This window comes from Octopus bimaculoides, chromosome 1 (genome assembly GCF_046866305.1).
Source record: "Octopus bimaculoides isolate indiv1 chromosome 1, ASM4686630v1, whole genome shotgun sequence".
Taxonomy (NCBI): Eukaryota; Metazoa; Mollusca; class Cephalopoda; order Octopoda; family Octopodidae; genus Octopus; species Octopus bimaculoides.
The window spans coordinates 4,720,157-4,742,552 of NC_142928.1; the positions used below are offsets into that span (position 1 = coordinate 4,720,157).

A 22,396-nucleotide genomic window follows, 5' to 3' on the forward strand; every position below is an offset into this window, starting at 1 on the left:
CCCGGTGTGCTAACGACTCTACCAGCTCGCTTGCCTTAACAATGATAATGATAATAATGGTTTTAAATTTTGGCACAAGGCCAGCAATTTCAGGGAAGGAGTTAAGTCGATTACATCAACCCCCAGCGCTCAACTGGTACTTATTTCACTGACCCTGAAAGGGTGAAAGGCAAAGTTGACTTCAGCAGAATTTGAACTTAGAACATGAAGATGAATGAAATGCTTAATGTAATAATAATAATAGTAATAATAATAATAATAATGACGGTTTCAAATTTTGCCACAAGGGCAGCTTTTTTGGGGCAGGGGATGAGTCAATTACATCGAGCCCAGTGTTCAACTGGTACTTAATTTATCGACCCTGAAAGGATGAAAGGCAAAGTTGACCTCAGCGGAATTTGAACTCAGAATGTAAGGACGGGTGAAATAGTGCGAAGTGTTTTGTCCAGCATGCTAATGAGTCTGTTAGTTCACTGCCTTATATTATAATGATAATAATAATAATATTAGCTGATTGATTGGTTGATTTCTCCATTCATGCATTACATTGTTTTGAGAGCGGTGGGGGGTAAAAGAGAGAAGCAAAGAGATTTATTGTGAGACGTTCAGGATGGGTGCACACACTAAGATTGAGGGCACAGAATGACTAAAGAATGCTATACACACACACACAAACACTCACACACACACACACAGAAAGAACCATGGAGAACGAGGAGGAGGAAAGTGTGTATGTGTATAGATAGATACACAGAGTGAGAGAGAAAAAGATAGGCAGTGTGTGTGTGTGTGTGTGTGTGTGAACTTGCATAATATTGAATGAATTGTAGTCGTAGCCGATGCCAGTGCTCTTTGACTGGCACCTGTGCTGGTAGCATGTAAAAAAACACCATTTGAGCATTGGGCCTCATGGAGGCAGTGTCAGGTGACCGAGACCCTTGGTAATATATCATGCTTGTGTAGACCTGTCATGCCAAGTGAGATTGTAGTCAGGGCCAATGCCGGTATCAGGTCAACGACACCTGTGCCGGTGGCATGTAAAAAAACACCCACTACACTTTCGGAGTGGTTGGCGTTAGGAAGGGCATCCAGCTGTAGAAACCTTGCTAAATCAGATTGGAACTTGGCACTGCTCCCCTGGCTTACCAGTTTTCAGTCAAATCGTCCAACCCATGCCAGCAAGGAAAGTGGACGTTAAAAGATCATGATGATGACAGAGTAATTTTGTTTGCCATTGTTTCACAACTTTTTGAATATAATTCTAATTCCTGTTATTTTGAGGTAATGCATTTGTAAAAGACCGTGCGAAGGAGAGGTGACGAGGAATGGCTCCTTCAGTACATCACACGGTCGGTACAATAAAATATGAAAAAGGATAAATGAGTATAAGTGCCAGAAGGAAAAGAGAGACACAACCGGGGTAGAAGGTTTAAGAGAAGATTTTATTGATAGGTTGACATGTGTGTCTGTGTGTGTGTCATATGTACATAATAATAGACAGGCTGTCATGAGAACAAGGTGTGTGTGTACAAACATGGATGTATGCATGTGCGATAAGTACAGAGCATCGAAAGAGTCTATATGACGTTAGAAGATTGTTGAGACACAAGGATGATAAATACCAGTTCATAGTCAATGTACATGATAGTTGAAATGCTGTATCAAGAAGTTGTGGCTGTAATGCAGAGCTGGTCAAGGTATATGTCGTACGTGAAGCCATGGCTACGATGCAGAGCCAGCCTCTTGTTACAGAAGGTTGTCACAGGTTGTATTTGCTGTTTACCATGGTGAAGTAATTCACAAACAGTGTGGAGATAGAACCTGTGTGAGTGTTGCTGGTTGCTGTGTATGTAGAGAGATGATGTCGATGTTAGGATGAAGGTTACGTGGACGAAGTGTTGATGAGTCTCCATGTGGCTGCTGTTGTGTCGTCGCTGGAACTGGCTGTGTGCTCAGTGGTCAGTGGCTAGACCTCAAAAGGTCTGGAACTAAAAGACATCGATTCAATGTGTTGCTGAAATTTTATAGCATGCTGTCGGCTCACCGGAAGTTTAGAAGAGACTGTCTCATGTGACCTTATCTGAAGGCTGCGATTGGTTGGGTTGCATCTTGGCACGCAATAGAGCAAGAGACAAATTGCGCCAATACCAACCAATCAGAGTGGTGGACACAACAGTGTCCAAAGGGGTGGCCAAAGGCTAGCTATTATCTACTATGTCCGTATTTATGTATATATAACAGAGAGAGAGGAATTTTCCTTCAAGCATACGCTACATATTATGACATGGAAAATGTGAGCATGAAAAGTCATATTCTTAAGATTATAAACCTTGAAAAGTACAGGACAAGTTACTACATCTGTAAAAGTATAGGACAAGCTATTACTTCAAGTAAAGTAAAGATTAAGAAACTTTTTACTTAAAATATTTTGGCAAAGAATGCCAGTTCTTCTAATTCGTCACTCTTTACAGGTCTCATCGTTTAAATTTATTGTACAAAACTGTTCAGATAATTTGTAAGTTTGTCTAATTAGTCATTTTTTTCTGTATTTAAGGTAGTAAATTAGCCAAATTCTACTTAAATAAGTATAGTGTTATTTGTAAATTATAATAAAATATTTTCAAATTTTAATTTTAGCTGCAATATTTTAAGTAAAAAGTTTCTTATTCTTTACTTTACTTGAAGTAATAGCTTGTCCTATACTTTTACAGTGTAATAACTTGTCCCAGTTTATAATCTTAATATTACTTTTCATGCTCGCATTTTCCCATGTAATCTATTATTTTTCTAAGCATTGGTATAATGTGTCAGTTTGCCAGCCAAAGCACCTGACATTAGCTCCCACATTAGCGGAAGACATATTATTGGTCGAAAGTTGGATGCAACATTTTCCTTTTCCGGATACGTGGCACATAACAATGTCTTTCCGATTGTCGTCCAGCTAGGTACTAAGCCTTCCTGCAAGCACTCATCTAGCTGTTTCACTATCCTTTCATGGAGCCCCCTCAGTTTCTTCAGCCAATAACCTTGGACCCCATCTGGTCCTGGACTCTTACTATTTATTATTATTTATTATTATTATTATTATTATTATTATTATTATTATTATTATTATTATTATTCAGTAGTTTTATTTTTATAACGTGCTTTCACTTCATGACCGAGCGCAGCTCTGTGCGCCTTGGATATGCACTGTAGTTTGCTGTGATGCTCTTATGGTTACTGTATTGAAAGTGTTTTGCGTAGGATGTGTGCAGTGCCCTGTAGTGCAATTTTCTCTATGTTATATATATTTGTAAGTCCTGGTGTTTTTGTTATGTATTTGTCTGAATATTTTTTTATTATACCTAAGGCACCTACTATGATAGGAATTGTTTCTGTTTTTAGATTCCACATTCGAGTTACCTCTATTTCCAGGTCTTTGTATTTTGAAAGTTTCTCCATTTCTTTTAGAGAAACATTGTCATCTGTTGATATTGATACATCAATTAGAAAGCATTATTATTATTATTATTATTATTATTATTATTGAGTGAGAGAGCAGTGCATGCCACCAAAGTGACACTCGGGTAAAATATACGAAGCCCATTATACCCATCATGACTATCCGTCTGATAAGGGTGCACCAGGCACATGCATCACAACCATGTGTCTGCGACATGGTGATTTCATGTCAAGATAAACAGCGCATGACCTTGCAGGTGGGGCCCAGTTAGAATTTTCTTCAGGTCGAGTAGCCCATCCCGCTCAAAAGGTCTCTGAATAAGGGTTGTTTAAGGATGTTGAGCAAAACACCCATGTTTCCAGAGGTGTATTATCCAAACCCCCAAGAATTCCTCTCAACACATGGCTATGATGCTCCCCCACTACTTCTACTCATGATCAGAGATGCACATATCGTCAGCCACCAAGGGACATGCTCAACTGGTTGAAGTCAAACAACTGAGAAGCAAATCTGTGGTATTGAGCAGAATATTTGCTGTAGCCCATCTTTTATACCAAGACAAAACAATGTACATGATAACACTTCCAATCAATTAAGGTCAGAAGCCATGAGAGCCCCTTATTATTATTATTATTATTATTATTATTATTATTATTATTATTATTATTATTACTATTGTCGTCATTATTATTATTCTGTGAGTGTGAAAGTGAATGTGTGGATGTAAGGTGGTGGATGTAAAGAAAGCAGAGAAACTAAAAGCCCTTTAATATTTGTTCTCTAATTGCAATTTCTTTCAGATGCCTGACTGCCACAAAGGTGTTGTCATTGATGGTATCGAAAGTATGTTCAGTCCCAGCTTCCTGTCGCTTGAACAGGTCATCCTTAGAGCCTTTAATAACAGACGGTACATTTTTCATATCAGCCTCAGACTGGATTTCGGTACTTACCAAAACAGGAAAAAAGAATTAAAAGCACGAGAAGGTCAGTATATTGTTTGAGAGTTCTTCAGGCATAGCTGTGATGTTTAAGAAGTTTGCTTTGCACCCATGTGGTTCTAGGTTGAGTTCCACCATGTGGCATCTTGGGCAAGTGTCTTCTACTACAGACTTGAGTCAACAAATGCTTGAAGAGTGAATTGGGTAGATAGAAACTGTATGAAACCTGTTGTATGTGTGTATATATCATCATCAACATCATCAGCATTTAATGTCCGTTCCCCATGCTGGCCTGGGTTGGACACTGTTACCAGAACTGGCAAGCCTGGGGGGGGGGGGGGGGGCTGCATCAGACTGGTCTGATTTGGTATGGTTTCTACAGCTCGATGCCCTTTCTAACGCCAACCACTTTACAGAATGTGCTGAATGCTTTTATGTGGCACCGCATGGGCGTTTTTATGTGGCACTGCCCTGGGTGCTTTACACAACCAGAAGTATTGGTCTTAACACTTCTGCTGTGGGGTATGGGTCTTCTTGAGTATGGCCAGATGCCCGGTATCTCAGTCCTTTGTCATCACATCTGAAAGGTTCAGCTTCCCAAGGTTGTTCTTAAGTACTTCATTCCATGTCTTCTTGGGTCTCCCACTTCCATCCACTTTGAGAGATTGGCACTTCTTTATGGAGCTGTCAGCATCCATCCACATCACATGATCAAACCAGCACAGTCTCTTCTCTTGCGTACAACAACAAATTCTTCTTATGCCTAACTTCTCTCTCAGAAAACTGGCACTCTGTCAAACATGTACACTTACATTAGACATTCACTGGAGCATACTAGTCTCATTCCTTTTTAACCTTTGCATGTCCTCTGCATGTAGGGCCCATGTCTCCCTACCAAGTAGAATTGCTTTCCATATACATGTGTCATACAATCTTTCTTTCACTCAGAGAGAGAAACCTTTCGTAGCCAACAGAGATAAAAGCTCTCTGAATTATTCTTATTCTAGGCTGTCACACTCCCCATGCATCCTCCCCAACAACTAATTTGGTCCCCTAGGTAGCAGAAATTATCTACTACCTCTAATGAGTCACCAAAACTTTTGAGAGAATCAGTTTCCTGAGTCTCTAAAGTTTCTGTGGATCCTGTGCATCTTCCACATATGAAAACTATCTTCTCTGATAACCTTCCAATTAACCCACTACACATCCTGTGTCCATAGCTTACACTGGGTATACTATATGGAGCTCCTGCCTACACCTTTCCTATAAATTGAACAGGTCCACCTACCTGAGTGGAGTAGGGTCCTATCAGTTTTCTTGCTTACTCGGACCTTAGTCTTTGCTAAGTTAACCTTAAGGCCCTTAGATTCTAGGCTTTTTTTTTTCCCACACCTAAAATTTTTCTTCTAGCTCTGATATGGAATCTGCTATGAGGGCTAGTTCATCAGCTAATTACAATTAGCTCACTGTCTCCATGAAATTGACCTTTAGAGAACTTGAGTCAAGTTTGTATTTGTAGTAAAGATTGTTTGCCAACATAGCATGGCAGTCCTAGTTTAGGACTAATGTTGCTGTAATTTAGCCCCAGGAGACATTGTCTCCAGCTGGCTATACGACACGATCTGTGTCCTAAACCAGGACTGCCATGTTATGTTGGCAAACAAACTTTACTACAAAGTACTGTTGCTGAATAATATCTCTCCTTGTGAAATTTAAAAATAGTGATTTTCTAAGTTTGTATTTGTTTATGGAAAACTGTTTGATATTTAATGATTAATATATTCTTTAGAAAAGCAGAAGATTCTAGAAGATGAACTGGAGAGGAAATGGATTGAAGAAATGTCCGAGGGAGAGTATGATGCAATGTCCGAGGAACAAAGGGCCCGAGTAGAAGACCGATTAATGGTAATAAAGAAAAATAGGATGAGAAGGTAAGTTGTTTGCAGTGGAAAGACTTAATGCTTTACCTATCTATGTCATTAGCCACTATCTCCTGCCTCCCATCATATATGACAACTAACTGACTGGCACCCTGTAGGTTACAACAACGAGGGTTCCAGTTGATCCAGTCAACGGAACAGCCTGCTTGTAAAACTAATGTGCAAGTGGCTGAGTATTCCACACAGACTCATACCCTTAATGTAGTTCTTTGGGAGATTCAGCGTGACATAGGTGCAACAAGGCTGACCCTTTGAATTACAGGTACAACTCAGAGTTGGCAGCTGAGTGAAATAAAGTATCTTGCTCAAAAACACAATGCATTGGCCTTATAGTCATGAGCTTAACATCCTAACCACTAAGCCATGCACCTTCACATATGATAACTAGTACATCCCTGAGCCTATGGCTTGTCCCAACACCTTTCAGCTTCCATAGCTTCCTTTGGTAGATTGTCTTGTGTTTCAGAATCTCTCCCCTGTGCCGTGGTAAGTTGTCTGCTCTGTCACTTGTTATTACAGGTATCGAATCTTTTACCTGGCAACTTTGGGATCGGAGGTGGTCCAGATTTCTGGATTTCTGGATTTTCTGGATTTCTGGACACAGGCTAAATATATACCAAAAATATAAAATAACCGACAAAAAGTAAAGAACAGAATTGTCTGTTTTGGCATGGCTTCTACAGCTCAATTCCCTGCCAATGCTAAACACTTTGTTGAGTGCATTGAGTACTTTTTTTTCTCATTTCACCAACACTAGTGGGGTTAGCAAGTGCCTTGCAAGATAGGAGAGTACTCCTTGACTAAGTGGGATTGTAGTAAGGAAGGAAGTGGCTAAATGTCAGGTATTGAGAGGCTGAAGTATGACAGAGGGATGAGCAGAGGTGTCTGGCTATAGAGGAGGTACGTGTATAAGGGTAGTTGGGGAGAATCAAAGGAGAGGAGAGATAATTACTGATGGTTAATGTACAAGGATGGAGGTGTGGTCAGTCGTGAATATTAGTATGGGAGAAGCGAAAGGAATAAGAGTGACGGAGGAAGGAGGAGCTAAGGAAGGAGGGGAGAAAGAATAGGTGTGGCTCAGGAAGGTTGAAAGGAAAGGAAGGAGGTAGGAGGAGCTAAGGAAGGAGGGGAGAAAGAATAGGAGTGGCTCAGGAAGGTTGAAAAGAAAGGAAGTAGGAGAGGCTGAGGAAGGTGGGAGGTAAAAGAGGTAGGAGGAGCTAAGAAAGGAGGCGGAGAAAGAATAGGAGTGGCTCAGGAAGGTTGAAAGGAAAGGAAGGAGGTAGGAGGAGCTAAGGAAGGAGGGGAGAAAGAATAGGAGTGGCTCAGGAAGGTTGAAAGGAAAGGAAGGAGGTAGGAGGAGCTAAGGAAGGAGGGGAGAAAGAATAGGAATGGCTCAGGAAGGTTGAAAGGAAAGGAAGGAGTTAGGAGGAGCTAAGGAAGGAGGGGAGAAAGAATAGGAGTGGCTCAGGAAGCTTGGAGGTGATAAGTGGTAGTAAGAGGAAGGAGTATAATAATAGTGTTGGTAAATCAGAAAATGTGGAGATAATGTGCAGTGTGGTCAAGAGAGAGAGAGAGAAAGAATTGTACAATGAGAGAGATGGCTGTCAGAGGCATTTGAGTGGAGGACAAAGGGGGCGGGGGAGACTGAACAACAGACATGAGAAGGTGATAAGAATGATCAGAAACTAAAAGAGTGTGTCAAAGATGAGGTAGAGCTGTCCTAAGATGTAACTCATAGAATTGTGATGAAGATTAACTTGAAACATTGGAGGAGGCAAAAATATAGATGGACATGTTATTGACATCTAAGGTTACTGAATACAACTGAAGTAGTTTGAAATGATTATCTGCATTAATTTGTTCTTTTTAGGGAAATTAAAGAGAAAGAAGAAAGAGAACGTAAAGAACGAGAAATGCAGGAGGCGGAAAACCGGCGCCTAATGGAAATGTAATTTTGGTTTCTCTGATTATTTTATGTAGAACAGTATTTCATAGGCACCATCTTCTGCCATTTTACACTCATGCTTTGTTTATTTCACCTGTATATACCCTGTATATACCCTCTATACACTCGGTGAATGGAAGTAGGTTAAGGGTGTGTAGTTAATAATTTCACTTCCTGCAGTGGGATTGAACCTGGACCCACACAGGACTTTCACTTCTTACATGGTTTCGGATTCAGCCCTACTGCACAGCACCTTGGGCAAGTGAGTTCCATGATAGCCCTGAGTCGGTCACCACTTTGTGAGTGAATTTGTTAAAAAGAAACTGAAAGAAGACACCTATATATATATATATATATATATATATATATATATATATGTGTGTGTGTGTGTGTGTATATATTAAAAATGGGGAAGGCTGGTTTATGGGATTACCTTAGGTTTCCCATCCATAAAGGGTTGGACTTCAACTGATGATGTTTATTGACATTTCCTCTCCATAAATCCTCCAGTAGCTTTGCCCTATTAAATTCCTTTGTAATAAGAAACCCCTTACTTGAAAAACAGATGAGGATTGGCATTAGGAAGTGTGTCTAACTGTAAAAATCTAACTTTGATTGTTCTCCCATCTAAGTCATGCTAACATGGGAAAAGAGCTTTTAAAATGATGAAACTGTGTTAAATAAGTCTTCTAGAAGTCCATTTACAGTTGGGTTGGCAGTTGCTCAGATGAAGGAAGTTACAGGGTTGGGAACTTTGGGTTGAAGAAGAAATATCATGATTGCTATGATTTATACTGGGTTCACCATGTGATCACATGATCAACCAAACTTATCAGATGTTGTTGTTATACATCGCTGGTCACAATACGCTTTGCAGAGTTTTAGCTTTCGAATGATGCCACCCTGCTGACCAGGCAAGCAGGCCAACATTTCCCCTGATCAGAAGACTATTCTGTCACAGGGTGACCCATTGGCAACTGAGTGGACTGGAGCAACATGAAATGAAGGGTTTTGCTCAAGAACACAATGTACAACCAGTCTGGGAATCGAACCCATGATCTCATGGTCATGAGTGCAACACACCTAACCAACCTAACCACTATGTATTGTATATATATATATATATATAATGGAAGTTATTGAATAAGATGCTTCTATAAACTTTCTGTGGTATTTATGGCTCAGTGGTAACGTCCATATGAGTTTTATCTTCAGTGTTTATAACCTTGAAGAGGCAGCATCATTGGATTTTGGGGTTGATATTTAAGTTATGGCTCTTCAGTTTCTGAGTTCAAATCCCACCAAGGTCATCTTTACTTTTCATAATTTTGGTGGTGGTGGTGGTGGTGGGGAGGCAATAAAATAATTTACCAATTAAGTACTTGGATTGATGTCATCGATTAATTGCTCTCTCCCCACCCCCCGAAAAAAATTAATGGCTTGGGGCTTTATACTGTGATATCATTCGTTTATTTAATTTTCAGCAAATCAAAGAAAAAAGGGAAACGTCCTGCACCACCATCGAATGAAAAAGACAAAGACAAGAAGGCTGGCGCTCCTGGTAAAGGAGCGACCCTTGGTGAAAAGGGTGGGACCAAAGGATTTGGCCATAAATATGAAGGTGATAGTAAAGGTGGCCTCACAGAACGTCCTGACTCCCAGGCCACCGATCGGAATGACATGCCAGACGAGTAAGTATTGTCAGTGGGGGAGTAAATGTTATCAGGTGAATGTAGGAGGTGGGCATGGGTGGGTGGGCAGAAGTGGACACAGTGCAGCAGAAGAGGAAAAGTCAGTTGTACATTCAGATTTTGATATGGTATCAACTAGATTCTCATTCCACTATCTGAATTGATTGTCTATAATTAATTAATTATGATTCTGATTAAAAAACATTCAAATAACTTGAAACAATTCAACATCTCTCAGTCTGTCTTTTGATTACAGAATATGTTTGATATTGTTGTTTAGCATTTTGAAAATTTATTTTATTTTCTAGACGCCGAAAGAAGTCTGTTAGAAAAACCGGTGGAGACGCATCATCTAATAAAGGGAAAGAAGAGATTCCAGAAGATCCATATAAAGAACTGACCAAAGAAGAATTACTTGAAATGCAGAAGTATGTTCTTAGAATTTCAATATGAGTCATTTTCTCAGCGTTTCTATTTCTGAACATCACAACTGTTTTCTCTTCTTTCTTTTTCTCAATGCTACATGGTGTTACATGTGAATTTTAAGAAACAGCGCTTATCTTAATCACCATCATCATCATCATCATCAATGTTTAATGTTTACTTTTCCATACTTGCATGGGCCACACGGAATTGGTTGAGGCAGGTTTTCTATGACTGGATGCCTTTCCTGTAGCCAAACCTTACCTGTTTTCACACAAGGTAATATTTCTCTGTCAGCAGACTTGTTTTTCATACAACACTGGAAATGAGCAGCATCACTTGTGTGATGCTGCTGCTTGTTTGCAACCATCACACGAGGTCAAGACAAGGGTCCCCCCCCCTCACATACACACACGGGCTTCTTTCAGTTTCCATCAACCAAATCCATTCAGAAGGTTTTTGTCAGCCTAGGACTTTAGTACAAGGTTGACTTGGTCTTGGTTTCTGTTCTGAGATGTGCAAGATTGTAAAGGGATTCATCAGTTCTCCTGTGAAGGGAGACATCTACAAGAGATTCCTTGAAGGCAAACCAAAACAGCAATGACAAAGAAGATACTGAAAAGGGTCGTTGCCAGAACAATTCCGTTTAACTCCACTTCTGATCTCAAAGCTGTCTGATGTGAAACCATCAAACTGGACTGTGTCTTTGTTCATGGCACTTTTCTTGGAGCTGTTGAAGAAGAAATATCATAACCATTGTTCCATTGTTGAGCGTCGTGATCTGAAGCTGCACTGACTTTCTGGAAGAACTCCTTCTGCTAACCTCTGCAAGTGCTTCAACAGTATTCGGGCAAATGCTTTCCCTCTAATACATAGCAGTAACATGCCTCTGTAGTTGTTGCAGTTTTCCTTCTCTCTCTTGTTCTTATACAGGGTCACTATGGTGGCATTTCTTATGTCTTGTGAGACCTTTCCATGCTTCTAACAGAGAATCAAGAACTTCATCATCATCATCATCCACTTTCCATGCTAGCATGGGTTGGATGATTTGACTGAAGACTGGCAAACCAGAAGGCTGCACTAGGCTCTAATCTGGTCTGGCAGAGTTTCTACAGCTGGATGCCCTTCCTAACGCCAACCACTCCGAGAGTGTAGTGGGTTCTTTTACGTGCACCGGCACGAGGGTCAGTCAGGCAGTACTGGCAACAGCCACGCTCAAGTGGTGTTTTTTACGTGGCACTGGCAATGACCTTGCTCAAATGTTTTTTCACGTGCCACCGGCACAAGCGCCAGTAAGGCAACACTGGTAATGATCACACTCAAATGGTGCTATTTACGCGCCACCAGCACAGAAGCCAGTCAGCTGCTTTGGAAATGATCATGCTCAATTGGTGCTGTTAGCGCTCCACTGGCACGGGTGCCAGTCATCGAATTTGCGAATTTGATTTGATTTCGATTTAACTTGCCTCCACAGGTCTTCGCAAGCAGAACCCTAACCCTAACCCTAACTTGTATATATGAAGTAGGATGGTGTCCTTGTTCTCTTTCAGTATTTCTGCTGGTAGATTGTCATTGCCAGGAGACTTTCCACTTGTGAGCTCATCAATGGCTTTTGCCAGTTCCTCCTGGGTGGAGTCTTTGTCAAGTTCTGCCATCCCTGGAAGTTGGGCCATTACTTCTTGTAGGCTTTCATCTACTGATCAGTCTTGCGAGCAGAGGCCTGAATAAATGATCAACCCATCCCTCCATCTGCTGGTATTTATCTGTGATCTGCTCTCATGATACGGATTTTAGCTGTGCTAATTTATTGATCTGTGGTCCAAGAGCAATTTGTATCTTCTCAGCCAGTGACCCCTGACTGACCAATACCAGTGCCCCTTGACTGGCTCTCACACCCTCTGAACTTGGTTGATGCCAGGTCTGCCTGACTGGCTTCCGTGCCAGTGGCATGTAAAAAGCTCCATCCAAATGTGGCCGATGGCAGTACCCTCTGACTAACCCCTGTGCCGGTGACACATAAAAAACACTATCCGAACGTGATTGATGCCAGGCCCACCTGACTGGCTCCTGTGCCAGTGACATGTAAAAAGCACCCATTACACTCTCGGAGTGGTTGGCATTACGAAAGGCATCCAGCTGTAGAAACATTGCCAGATCAGATTGGAGCCTAGTGCAACCATTGGCTCTCCAGACCTCAGTCAAAATGACCAACCCATGCCAGCATGGAAAGCAGACGTTAAACGATGATGATGATGATGACGATAATATATATATATATAGATATATATATATATACACACACACACACACACATACATACAAGCCTCACAAGGCTTTGGTTGGTCTGGGGCTATAGTAGAAGACATTTGACCAAGGTGCCACACATTGGGACTGAACCCAGAACTGCATGATTGGTAACAAACATCTTGTCACACACCCATGCTTGTGCCTGTTTGTGTGTGTGTGTGTGTGTGTGTGTATCCTTGTTTTGATTCAATGTGAAGGTTGTAATTGAGTATCACTTTCATGCAAGTGGCGCTGGTTAGACCAGTCATTCAGGGAAAATGTCTGGCCAAGAGGAGAAGTATTATCTTGCTTGGAAACAGGTGAAGGTTGGTGACAGGAAGAGCATCCAACCATAGAGAGTCTGACTCATGCAAGCATGAAAAGTAGATGTTAAACTATGATGATGACGATTGCTTCAGGTGGATACTATGAGATCTCTTTGAATGTCTCTTTTAGGTTCCAACTTTTTGACAATACTTATAAAGACATAATAGAGATATTGGAATTTTGGGACCGCGTCTCATTGCAAGCCAAATATCCACTGAGTCCGTCAGAGAAATCTGAAGTGGAAGACGTTGGTGGCCATTCAGCGAAAAAGAATGTTCGAGTGAAAGGTAAGGCAATTACGTTTCAGATTTAAAGAGAATATCCCATTGTATTCATAGGTGTGTGTGTGTGTGTTTTAGATTTGCACACGGAGGAGGAGATGTGCCCTTTTGGGCCCTTCTAAATTGGGGACAGGAATAGCTTGGTGACGTTGATGTGATTCATCTTCAGTTTGGTCTTATCTTCTGAAGATTGGTGTTTGGAGAAAGACATAATTGTGAGGAGTGTTTCGAGAGAACACAGGTCTAAGAAGGAAGAACTAAATAAATGGTTTTAGTTTGTGGGAGAAAACAGACTTGGGAATGAAAGAGAAGTAAACGAATTATCATCATCATCATCGTCACCATCACGATCGTGATAACCATCACCATCATCACCATCACCACCATTATCATCATCATCATTTCAATGTCTGTTTTCCATGCTGGCATGGGTTAGATGGTTTGACAGGATCCAGCAAGCCGGAGAGCTGCACCATGCTCCAGTTGTCTGTTGTGGTATGGTTTCTACAGCTGAATGTCCTTCCTCACTCTACAGAGTGTACTGGGTGCACCAGCACAGGTGCTTTTTTACACGGAACCAGAATGGAAACTTTTTATGTGGCATCAATGCAGGTGCTTTTCACATGATGTGACTGGACAATGAGGGGAAAAAAAGACAGACTAAGCAGGGGGAAAAACTTCAACATGCTTGGCCTAATAGATCACTTCCTGTAAAGCACCGGATGCCAGAATGTATAGTGTAATCTCACTTGACCTCACAGTCAGTACTCAGAGGTCAGAGGTCATGCACAACACTGACCTGCAGAAACCATATGTGGAACCAATTGTCACTGTTGAAAGGGAAATCCTAAAGGTTGTTGACCAGTTCATGCTGATGATGATGATGATAGTGATGCTGATGAGGATGAGGATGATGATGATGAGGCAGATGATGATGCTGATGAGGATGATGATGCTGATGCTTATGATGATGAAATACTGAACTTTGTATTGCTTTGTAATGGAAGAAAAAAACGAAAACATTCATGACTGAAATCCTCTGCCTTTGTTTCAATTAAGTTTGAAAATGAAGAACTTAAGAAAGTAACTTTGTCCTGAATAAGCAAGTGTTTGAAATGTAAATTAAGATAAAATTTTGATGGAAGGATTTAATTTAGATTACATTAAAACAGATTTGATGTCATAAAAGCAGAGATGGTCATAGCTGGATTGGTAGCTAAAGGGTTAATAATCTTTTTTTTTTCTTATCTGAAAAGTGACATTAAATGCTTTTATTACTTAGTTCTAGAAATATCTGCTTAACTTAGACTATAAATGATGTTAGAGAAGAAAATGGTTTTAATTGCCAGTGACAACTGAACTTGTCGATATAATGTCCACAGACACTGATTATTGGTAATCCAGAAACACAGTGGAGTTCTTACATTATTTACATAATTGTCCTCATCTTGTTTGTTATTAACACAACGTTTCGGCTGATATACCCTCCAGCCTTCATCAAGTGTCTTGGTGAAATTTCAAACCTGGGTTCTCATTCCTAAGGTTAAGGAGCACGGGTTTGATTCCAGGCAGTGACCTCAATAATAATAATAATAATAATAATAGTAACATCAAAAAATACCTTAGGAATGAGAACCCAGGTTTGAAATTTCCCCAAGACACCTGATGAAGGCTGGAGAGTATATCAGTCGAAATGTTAACAAACAAGGTGAGGACAAATATCCGTCCAATGTAAATAATGTACATAATTCCTCATCTCTTAAATATAGAACTTTAGTTCCTGTCTTCTTATTTTCCTGTAGACAAATTCCGCGACTCAGAAAAGGAGAAAGAAAAGTTTCATGTAAGTTGAAGAATTTAATGAAATATCTTCCATTACTTGTCATTAATTCATAGCAGAATCAATCCAAGTTGAATAAGGTGGAATTGAGTTAAAAGTTTGCTCAGTGAATAAAGGCAATACTAAGATATTAATGGCCGGCTTGTGGAAGTATTGCATACTTAAAACTGTAGCATGGCTTTTCTGCTGTCATTCCTCTCCTTTTCCCTGTCCCTCTCCTTTTCCTCTCCCTCTCCTTTTCTTGTTTCTCTCCTTTCTCTGTTTCTCTCCTTTTCCTCTCCTTCTCCTTTTCTTGTCCCTCTTTTTTCCCTGTCCCTCTCCTTTTCCTGTTTCTCTCCTTTCTCTGTTCCTCTCCTTTTCTTGTTCCTCTCCTTTTCTTGTCCCTCTTTTTTCCCTGTCCCTCTCCTTTTCCTGTTTCTCTCCTTGGTCTGTTTTCCCCAGGTTACTGAGTGTTCTTTATATTTACTATGTACAAGGCACCCTACCTTGCATTGGTGTTATGCACTCTCTACATATGAAGGGTAAGAAAGGTCGCTTCTCAAATGCAGGTGCCATGGAAAATATAAAGTGGTTGGCGACAGGAAGGGCATCCAACCATAGTTGACGCAGAAGCTCTGTACAGCCCATCAAACCATCCGAATCATGCCAGCATGCTGCTGCTGATGAGACGAGGGTGATTGTCTGCTACATCAAGCATATTGGCTGACCATGCAGAGGCTCTCTCATTGTGATTTTACCTTTTCTTCTTCGTTTAGTGTCAGCAGAATAAAATGTTAGCAAGAAACAAAGTAATGGCCAGCCGTAAGGGAGGGCGAGGGTAAAGAATGTGGGGTTGACGGGATGCTGTTCCTCGTTACACAAGCATCATGATGGTGGGGAGGTAGAAGAGTGATGAAAGGCGGGAATTAAACAGGGACTGACCTAATGAGTGTGTGGTAGAGTTCATCAGGGAGAAGGTGAGTGGTAGATGGAAGGTTAATGAAGAAGAGCAGTAGAGAGAGAGAGAGAGAGAGAGAGAGAGAGAGAGAGAATTAACCAATATTAAAGCAAATACGGAAAATCTAACCCCTAAATTCCACCACCATCTTTATTAGCATTACTGTTATAGACCCTACTATTACCACCTCCAACCCTCCACCAATTTTTATCCTCCTCCTCACTCTCAGCTCTACTCTGACAGATTCCTCCATCATCATCATCACGATTATCACCTCTGTGAAGGCTTGTGGCTTAGTGGTTAGGGTACTGGGCTCATGGTCGTGAAGTTGTGAGTTCGATTCCCGGCTGTGCATTGCATCCTTCAGCTGGCAAAAATGAATTGTACCCATAATTCAAAGGGCCACATTGACACACTCTATGTCATGCCAAATCTAACTGAGAATTACATTAAGGGTATATGTGTCTGTGCAGTACTCAACCACTTTCATGTTAATCTCACAAGCAGGCTGTTCCATCAATTGGATGAACTGGAACCTTCATCGTCATAACTGACAGAGTGCCATTTTTTTTATTATCACCACCACCACCACCACCACCACCACCACCACCACCACCACCACCACCACCACCGCTACTGCCACTGCCACCACAATCCCACCCTTCTGTTTTTCTTGAAGAAAACTCATTTTCTGACCTTGGAATATTCCATTCTCTGATGCATATCTTATTTCAATTTCTAGCCATCGGTCACACACTTGGAAAAGAAATGTTCTGCGATTTACATTTCTATAGATGAACCTGAAGTCAATAAAGAAAAGGTCGATCCTTCTCTTGGAGTTCCTCACATCCTCATTGAATGTACCGAAACTGAAACATCCTATCTCAATCAAATCTTGAATAGCAGCAAACTTCCAGTTGTTACTGAAGTAAGTTCCATTGTTTGAAATATTAAAATTGTGTAATTCTTGTGTTTTTTCTCTTCTCCCTGTTTTTAAACTACAACAACAACAAAAATCTATAAATTTAAATCTTTTTGTTCATGCGGAATTGTTTTTACCCTTTCGTTGCCTTATTTCTGTTGGAATCCATTTCGTTTGTTTCGGTTAATTTAAGCAAATAATCTTTCATCTTTTACTTGTTTCAGTCATTAGACTGTGGCCATGCTGGGGCACCACTTTTGAGAATTTCACTTGAATGAATCAACCCCAGTACTTATCTTCTTTTTAATCTCAGGAACTTAGTCAGTTGGTCTGTTTTGCTGAACTGCTAAGTTACAGGGACGTAAATACATCAACAAGCAGTGGTTGGATGCAAGCACACACACACACATACGCACATGATGGGCTTCTTTCAGTTTCCATCTACCAAATCCACTCATAAGGCTTTGGTTGGCCCAAAGCTATAGTAGAAGACACTTATCCATGGTACCATGCAGTGGGACTGAACCTGGAAACATGTGATTGGAAAGCAAATTTCTTATCACACAGCCACAAAACTTATTGAAATAATTTTGACATTGTTAAACAGTTTTTTCTAGAATTTGGAACATAAATTAGTATGAAATTTTGAGGGAAAATTCTAATTTAGATTACATTAAAACTGGAAGTTTGTATTATGGATCCAAGGAGGTCTTAGCCGGATGGGTGTGTGGGTTGGTTAGTTGGTATGAAAAGGGTTAGATTAATTTTTGGTGTAGTTGTGAATAAGAACTTAGAAAGAAACAGGTTCCCTATACAGACTTACATCTATCAAATGGAAACAGGAACTGAAATCTGTTTCAGCCATTGCCATGGTTACTTCAACAATCATCATCATCATCATCATCATCATCATCATCATCATCGTTGTTTAACGTCTGCTTTCTATGCTGGCATGGGTTGGACTGTTTGACTGAGGACTGGTGAGCCAGATGACTGCACCAAGCTCAATCTGATCTCAATCTGATCAAAGTTTGGAATTTGGATTCATTAACTGTAAATTACTGCTACCTCCATTATGTCATCAACTTGCCCCTCTCCTCAAAATTGTTGGCATTGTACCATAGTTAGAAAGAATTATTATTAACTGCCTGATTGGCACTCGTGCCAGTGGAACGTTGTTTCAGTATTTGTAAATCTCAGAAACTTATAAACAGTGGAGGTGAGTGGTTAGGGTTAGGGTTAGGGTTAGGGTTAGTGGTTAGGGTGTTGGGCTTACAATCCTAAGATTGTGGTTTCAATTCCTGGACCAGGCTGTGTGTTGTGTTCTTGTGTTCACGTTGCTCCAGTCCACTCAGCTGGCCAAATTGAGTTATCCTGCAATGGACCTGTGTCCTGTCCAGGGGGAGCAAATATATGCCATGAAAACCTGGAAACCATCCCTATGACTAGGGAAGGAACTTCACTTTTCTTTTTCACATGATAAACGTTCCTGCTATTTCTGTCAGGAGCGGTCAACAACAAGTGAACAAAGGTCCCTTACTGCTTTCTCTCCTCTGCCTTACATAAACAAGACTTTTCTCAAAAATCCTTCTGCATGACCTGTAACCTTGCATCAATTCAAATTTAGTCACACAGTTCTCGAATCTGTCCGTTACGCTCTGATAATCATTGGAATCACTAAACTCATCTTCATCTTCCACAACTTTCCAGCCTCCTTCTTCTCCATTTTTCCATGCTCTTTATCTTGCACCTTACCATCCTCTGGGATAGAGATATTGATAATCTGGGCCCCTTTTTTTTCTTTCTTGTTGGTGACTACATTGTCTGGCCTTCTTGCCTCAATCATTCCATATCACATTGAATGGTGAAGTCTCACAAAAGCTTAAATGTGTCATTCTCTAACACTCCTGATTTCTGCTCATGCCACTTAGCTCTGACAATTCCACATTTCCCAGAGATCATCCAGTGGATATATCTGGCAACACTATCGAGTCATCTTTTGCACCTTCACTCTGCCAACTTTCACAACAATATCTGGCTTATTTGCCAATCTGTACATACTGGAAAGTTCCAAAGAATAATTACATTTTCTCCCTCAGTTACAGCCTCAGGGTGGTGTTTGTACCATTTGTCAGCAGTTTTATTATCATCATCATCATCATTATCATTAAGGCAGTGAGCTGGCAGAATCATTAGGATGTCAGGCAAATGCTTAGCAGTATTTCGCCTGTCCTTACGTTCTGAGTTCAAATTCCACCGAGGTCCACTTTGCCTTTCATCCTTTCGGGGTTGATAACGTAAGTACCAGTGAAACACTGGGGTCAATGTAATCGGCTAGTCCCCTCCCGCAAATTTCAGGCCTTGTGCCTATAGTAGAAAGGATTATTATTATTATTATTATTATTATTATTATTATTATTATTATTTAGTAGTCTTATTTTTATCATGTGCTTTCACTGCACTACCAAGCACAGCTCTGAATGCCTTGGGTATGTGCTGTGGTTTGTTGTGCTGCTCTTATTTTTACTGTATTGAATGTGTTTTACGTGTGCAGTGCTTGGTGGGGCTATTTTCTGTGTGTTATTATTATTATTATTATTATTATTATTATTATTATTATTATTATTATCATGATTAAGGTGGCAAGCTGGCTGAATCGTTAACATGCTGGGCAAAATGTTTAGTGGTATTTCCTCGGTTGCTGCATTCTGAGTTCAAATTCCACTGAGATCGAGTTTGCCTTTCATCATTTCAGGGTCGATAAATTAAGTACCAGTTGAGTACTGGGGGTCAATGTAAGTGGTTGCCACTGTTAGGAAGGGCATCCAACCATGGGAACCAAGCCAAAGCCAGATGGCAGAGCTTGGTGCAGTCTTCTGACTTGCCAATTCCTGTTAAACCATCCAACCCATACCAGCGTGGAAAGAGGGCATTAAATCATGATGATGGTGATGATGATTAGGGCAGCAAACCAGTAGAATTCTTAGAGCATTAGGAAAATACTTTGCAGCATTTATTCCTACTCACCATGTTCTGAGTTCAAATTCCATGGTGAGAGTCAACTTTGCTTTCATTCCTCTTGGCTTGATAAAAGAAAATACCAGTCAAATACTGAGGTTGATGGTACTGACCAAAGCCCCTCCCCTCAAAAGTCCCCAAAATATAAAACTGTTATTATTGTTTTTGCTGACATTTTCTTAGTTTAATGTTTACAAATTTTACATTCTATTTTGTTAGGTTTTAGATGGCCTGGGTTTAGGCCCCAAAGGTCCACCTATACCACCCCCATCTACATTTGCTGTTGTACAATACCCAGTGAAGAGAAAACCTCCAGCTGGGGCTGATATATTGAAACAATACATATTTGTGGCCTCTTCTCCTTCAGATCCGTAAGTATGGTTTACAATAGAATATAACTGAAAGAAAATGCAATTATGTATGTGTGTGTGTATCTGTATGTATGTACACACACACACACGTGTGTATCATCATCATTTAACATCAGTATCCCTTACTGGTCTTGGGTTGGCTGGTTTCACAAAAGCTGGTAAGGCCAGGTGGGGCCACACCAGATTCCATTTGTTGTGGCATGGTTTCTGCAGCTGGATATCCTTCTTAATGTCAGCCACTTGACAGAGTGTACAAGGTGCTTTTTACGTAACACCAATACCAATGCTTTTCAAATGGTGCTATCACCAGTGCTTTTTACATGATGACACCGTCGCTGGTGCTTTTTACGTGGCACCCTCACCAGTGCTTTTTACATGGTACCATCACCAGTACTTTTTATGCGGAGCCATTGCCAGTACTTTTTATGTAGAACCATCACCATTGCTTTTTTATGTGGCACCATCACCAGTGTTTTTTATGTGGCACCATCACCAGTGTTTTTTATGTGGCACCATCATCATTGCTTTTTCTATGGCACTGAAGAAATTGAATTCCTAGAAAAACTTAATGTTGTTTGTGACCTAGCAGATCTTATATCTTCAGTTTTTAATGACATCCAACAAGAATGTGTTGCTGAGCATGTGGTAGATTTTAGCCTAAAAAGTGTCCATATTGTTTTTGTCGTCATGGAGATACTGGACCAGTGTCTGCAAGCTGTTGTTCAGTCATGATAGATGTTTAAAAGCCTCAGGCCGACCAAAGCCTTGTGAGTGGATTTAGTGGAAGGAAACTGAAAGAAGCCTGTCATCATCATCATCATCATCATCGTTTAACGTCCGCTTTCCATGCTAGCATGGGTTGGACGATTTGACTGAGGACTGGTGAAACCGGATGGCAACACCAGGCTCCAGTCTAATTTGGCAGAGTTTCTACAGCTGGATGCCCTTCCTAACGCCAACCACTCAGAGAGTGTAGTGGGTGCTTTTACGTGTCACCCGCACGAAAACGGCCACGCTCGAAATGGTGTCTTTTATGTGCCACCCGCACAAGCCAGTCCAGGGGCACTGGCAACGATCTCGCTCGAAAATCCTACGGGAGCCAGTCAGGCGGTACTGGCAACGGCCACGCTCAAAATGGTGCATCTCATGTGCCACCCGCACAAGAACCAGTCCAGGGGCACTGGCAACGATCTTACTTGGCTTGCCGGGTCTTCTCACGCACAGCACATTTCCAAAGGTCTCGGTCAGTAGTCATCGCCTCGGTGAGGCCCAATGTACGAGGGTCTTGCCTCACCACCTCAGCCCAGGTCTTCCTGGGCCTACCTCTTCCACAGGTTCCCTCAACTGTTAGGGTGTGGCACTTTTTCACGATAAATTGTAAATCCAAAAGGAAAAAATAACAACAAAACTACAAAGGATTCCGCGGTACACATGTTTCAAGCTCTACATGTGTATAATATAATATAACATAATATAATATAACATAATATAATATGTGTATAATCTACAATGTAAAGCTATCTTCAGCCACAAAAATTATCTCTCTCCCAGGAAATTATACCATCTCGACGTTGAAGTAAGAAGAAATGTGTGATGTAAGAGGTGAAGATCCTTTCGGTATTTTGTATAGTACTATATCTGGTATAATTCTCCACCCGGACATAATCTCTCCGGTCCTTCGAAAACCTTCCATACCTTGCGACGATTCAGTGTGTAGTGTTAAGTTGGTGGTTACGAACAATACAATACCATAAAAAGACATACACAGATATTCATGTAAAAAAGTAAGAATACATACACACACACACACACACACATGGGTGTGTATGATTGTGTATATATATATGTATATGCTAGATTGGATTGGGGTCTGGTGCAGCCATCTGGTTTGCCAGCCCTCGGTCAAACCATCCAACCCATGCCAGCATGGAAAGCGGACGTTAAATGATGATGATGATGATGCTTGTGTGTCTGTGTTTGTCCTCCCACCATCACTTGACAACCGATGTTGGTGTGTTTGCATCCACATAAT

General features: G+C 40.8%; 1 protein-coding gene across 3 annotated transcripts in view; it reads left to right on the top strand.

The window, feature by feature from the left end:
* LOC106880950 (axonemal central pair apparatus protein HYDIN) overlaps nucleotides 1–22,396 on the top strand; it is a 193,311-nt gene that overhangs the window by 84,793 nt on the left and 86,122 nt on the right. For all 3 annotated transcript variants that reach the window (XM_089348067.1, XM_089348075.1, XM_089348084.1), the window contains 9 exons: nucleotides 4,246–4,429; nucleotides 6,173–6,314; nucleotides 8,194–8,271; nucleotides 9,753–9,959; nucleotides 10,268–10,387; nucleotides 13,125–13,282; nucleotides 15,079–15,119; nucleotides 16,796–16,981; nucleotides 20,213–20,364. In XM_089348067.1, coding sequence (XP_089204193.1) covers nucleotides 4,246–4,429; nucleotides 6,173–6,314; nucleotides 8,194–8,271; nucleotides 9,753–9,959; nucleotides 10,268–10,387; nucleotides 13,125–13,282; nucleotides 15,079–15,119; nucleotides 16,796–16,981; nucleotides 20,213–20,364 — 1,268 coding nt within the window. The remainder of the gene's footprint in view (nucleotides 1–4,245; nucleotides 4,430–6,172; nucleotides 6,315–8,193; nucleotides 8,272–9,752; nucleotides 9,960–10,267; nucleotides 10,388–13,124; nucleotides 13,283–15,078; nucleotides 15,120–16,795; nucleotides 16,982–20,212; nucleotides 20,365–22,396) is intronic.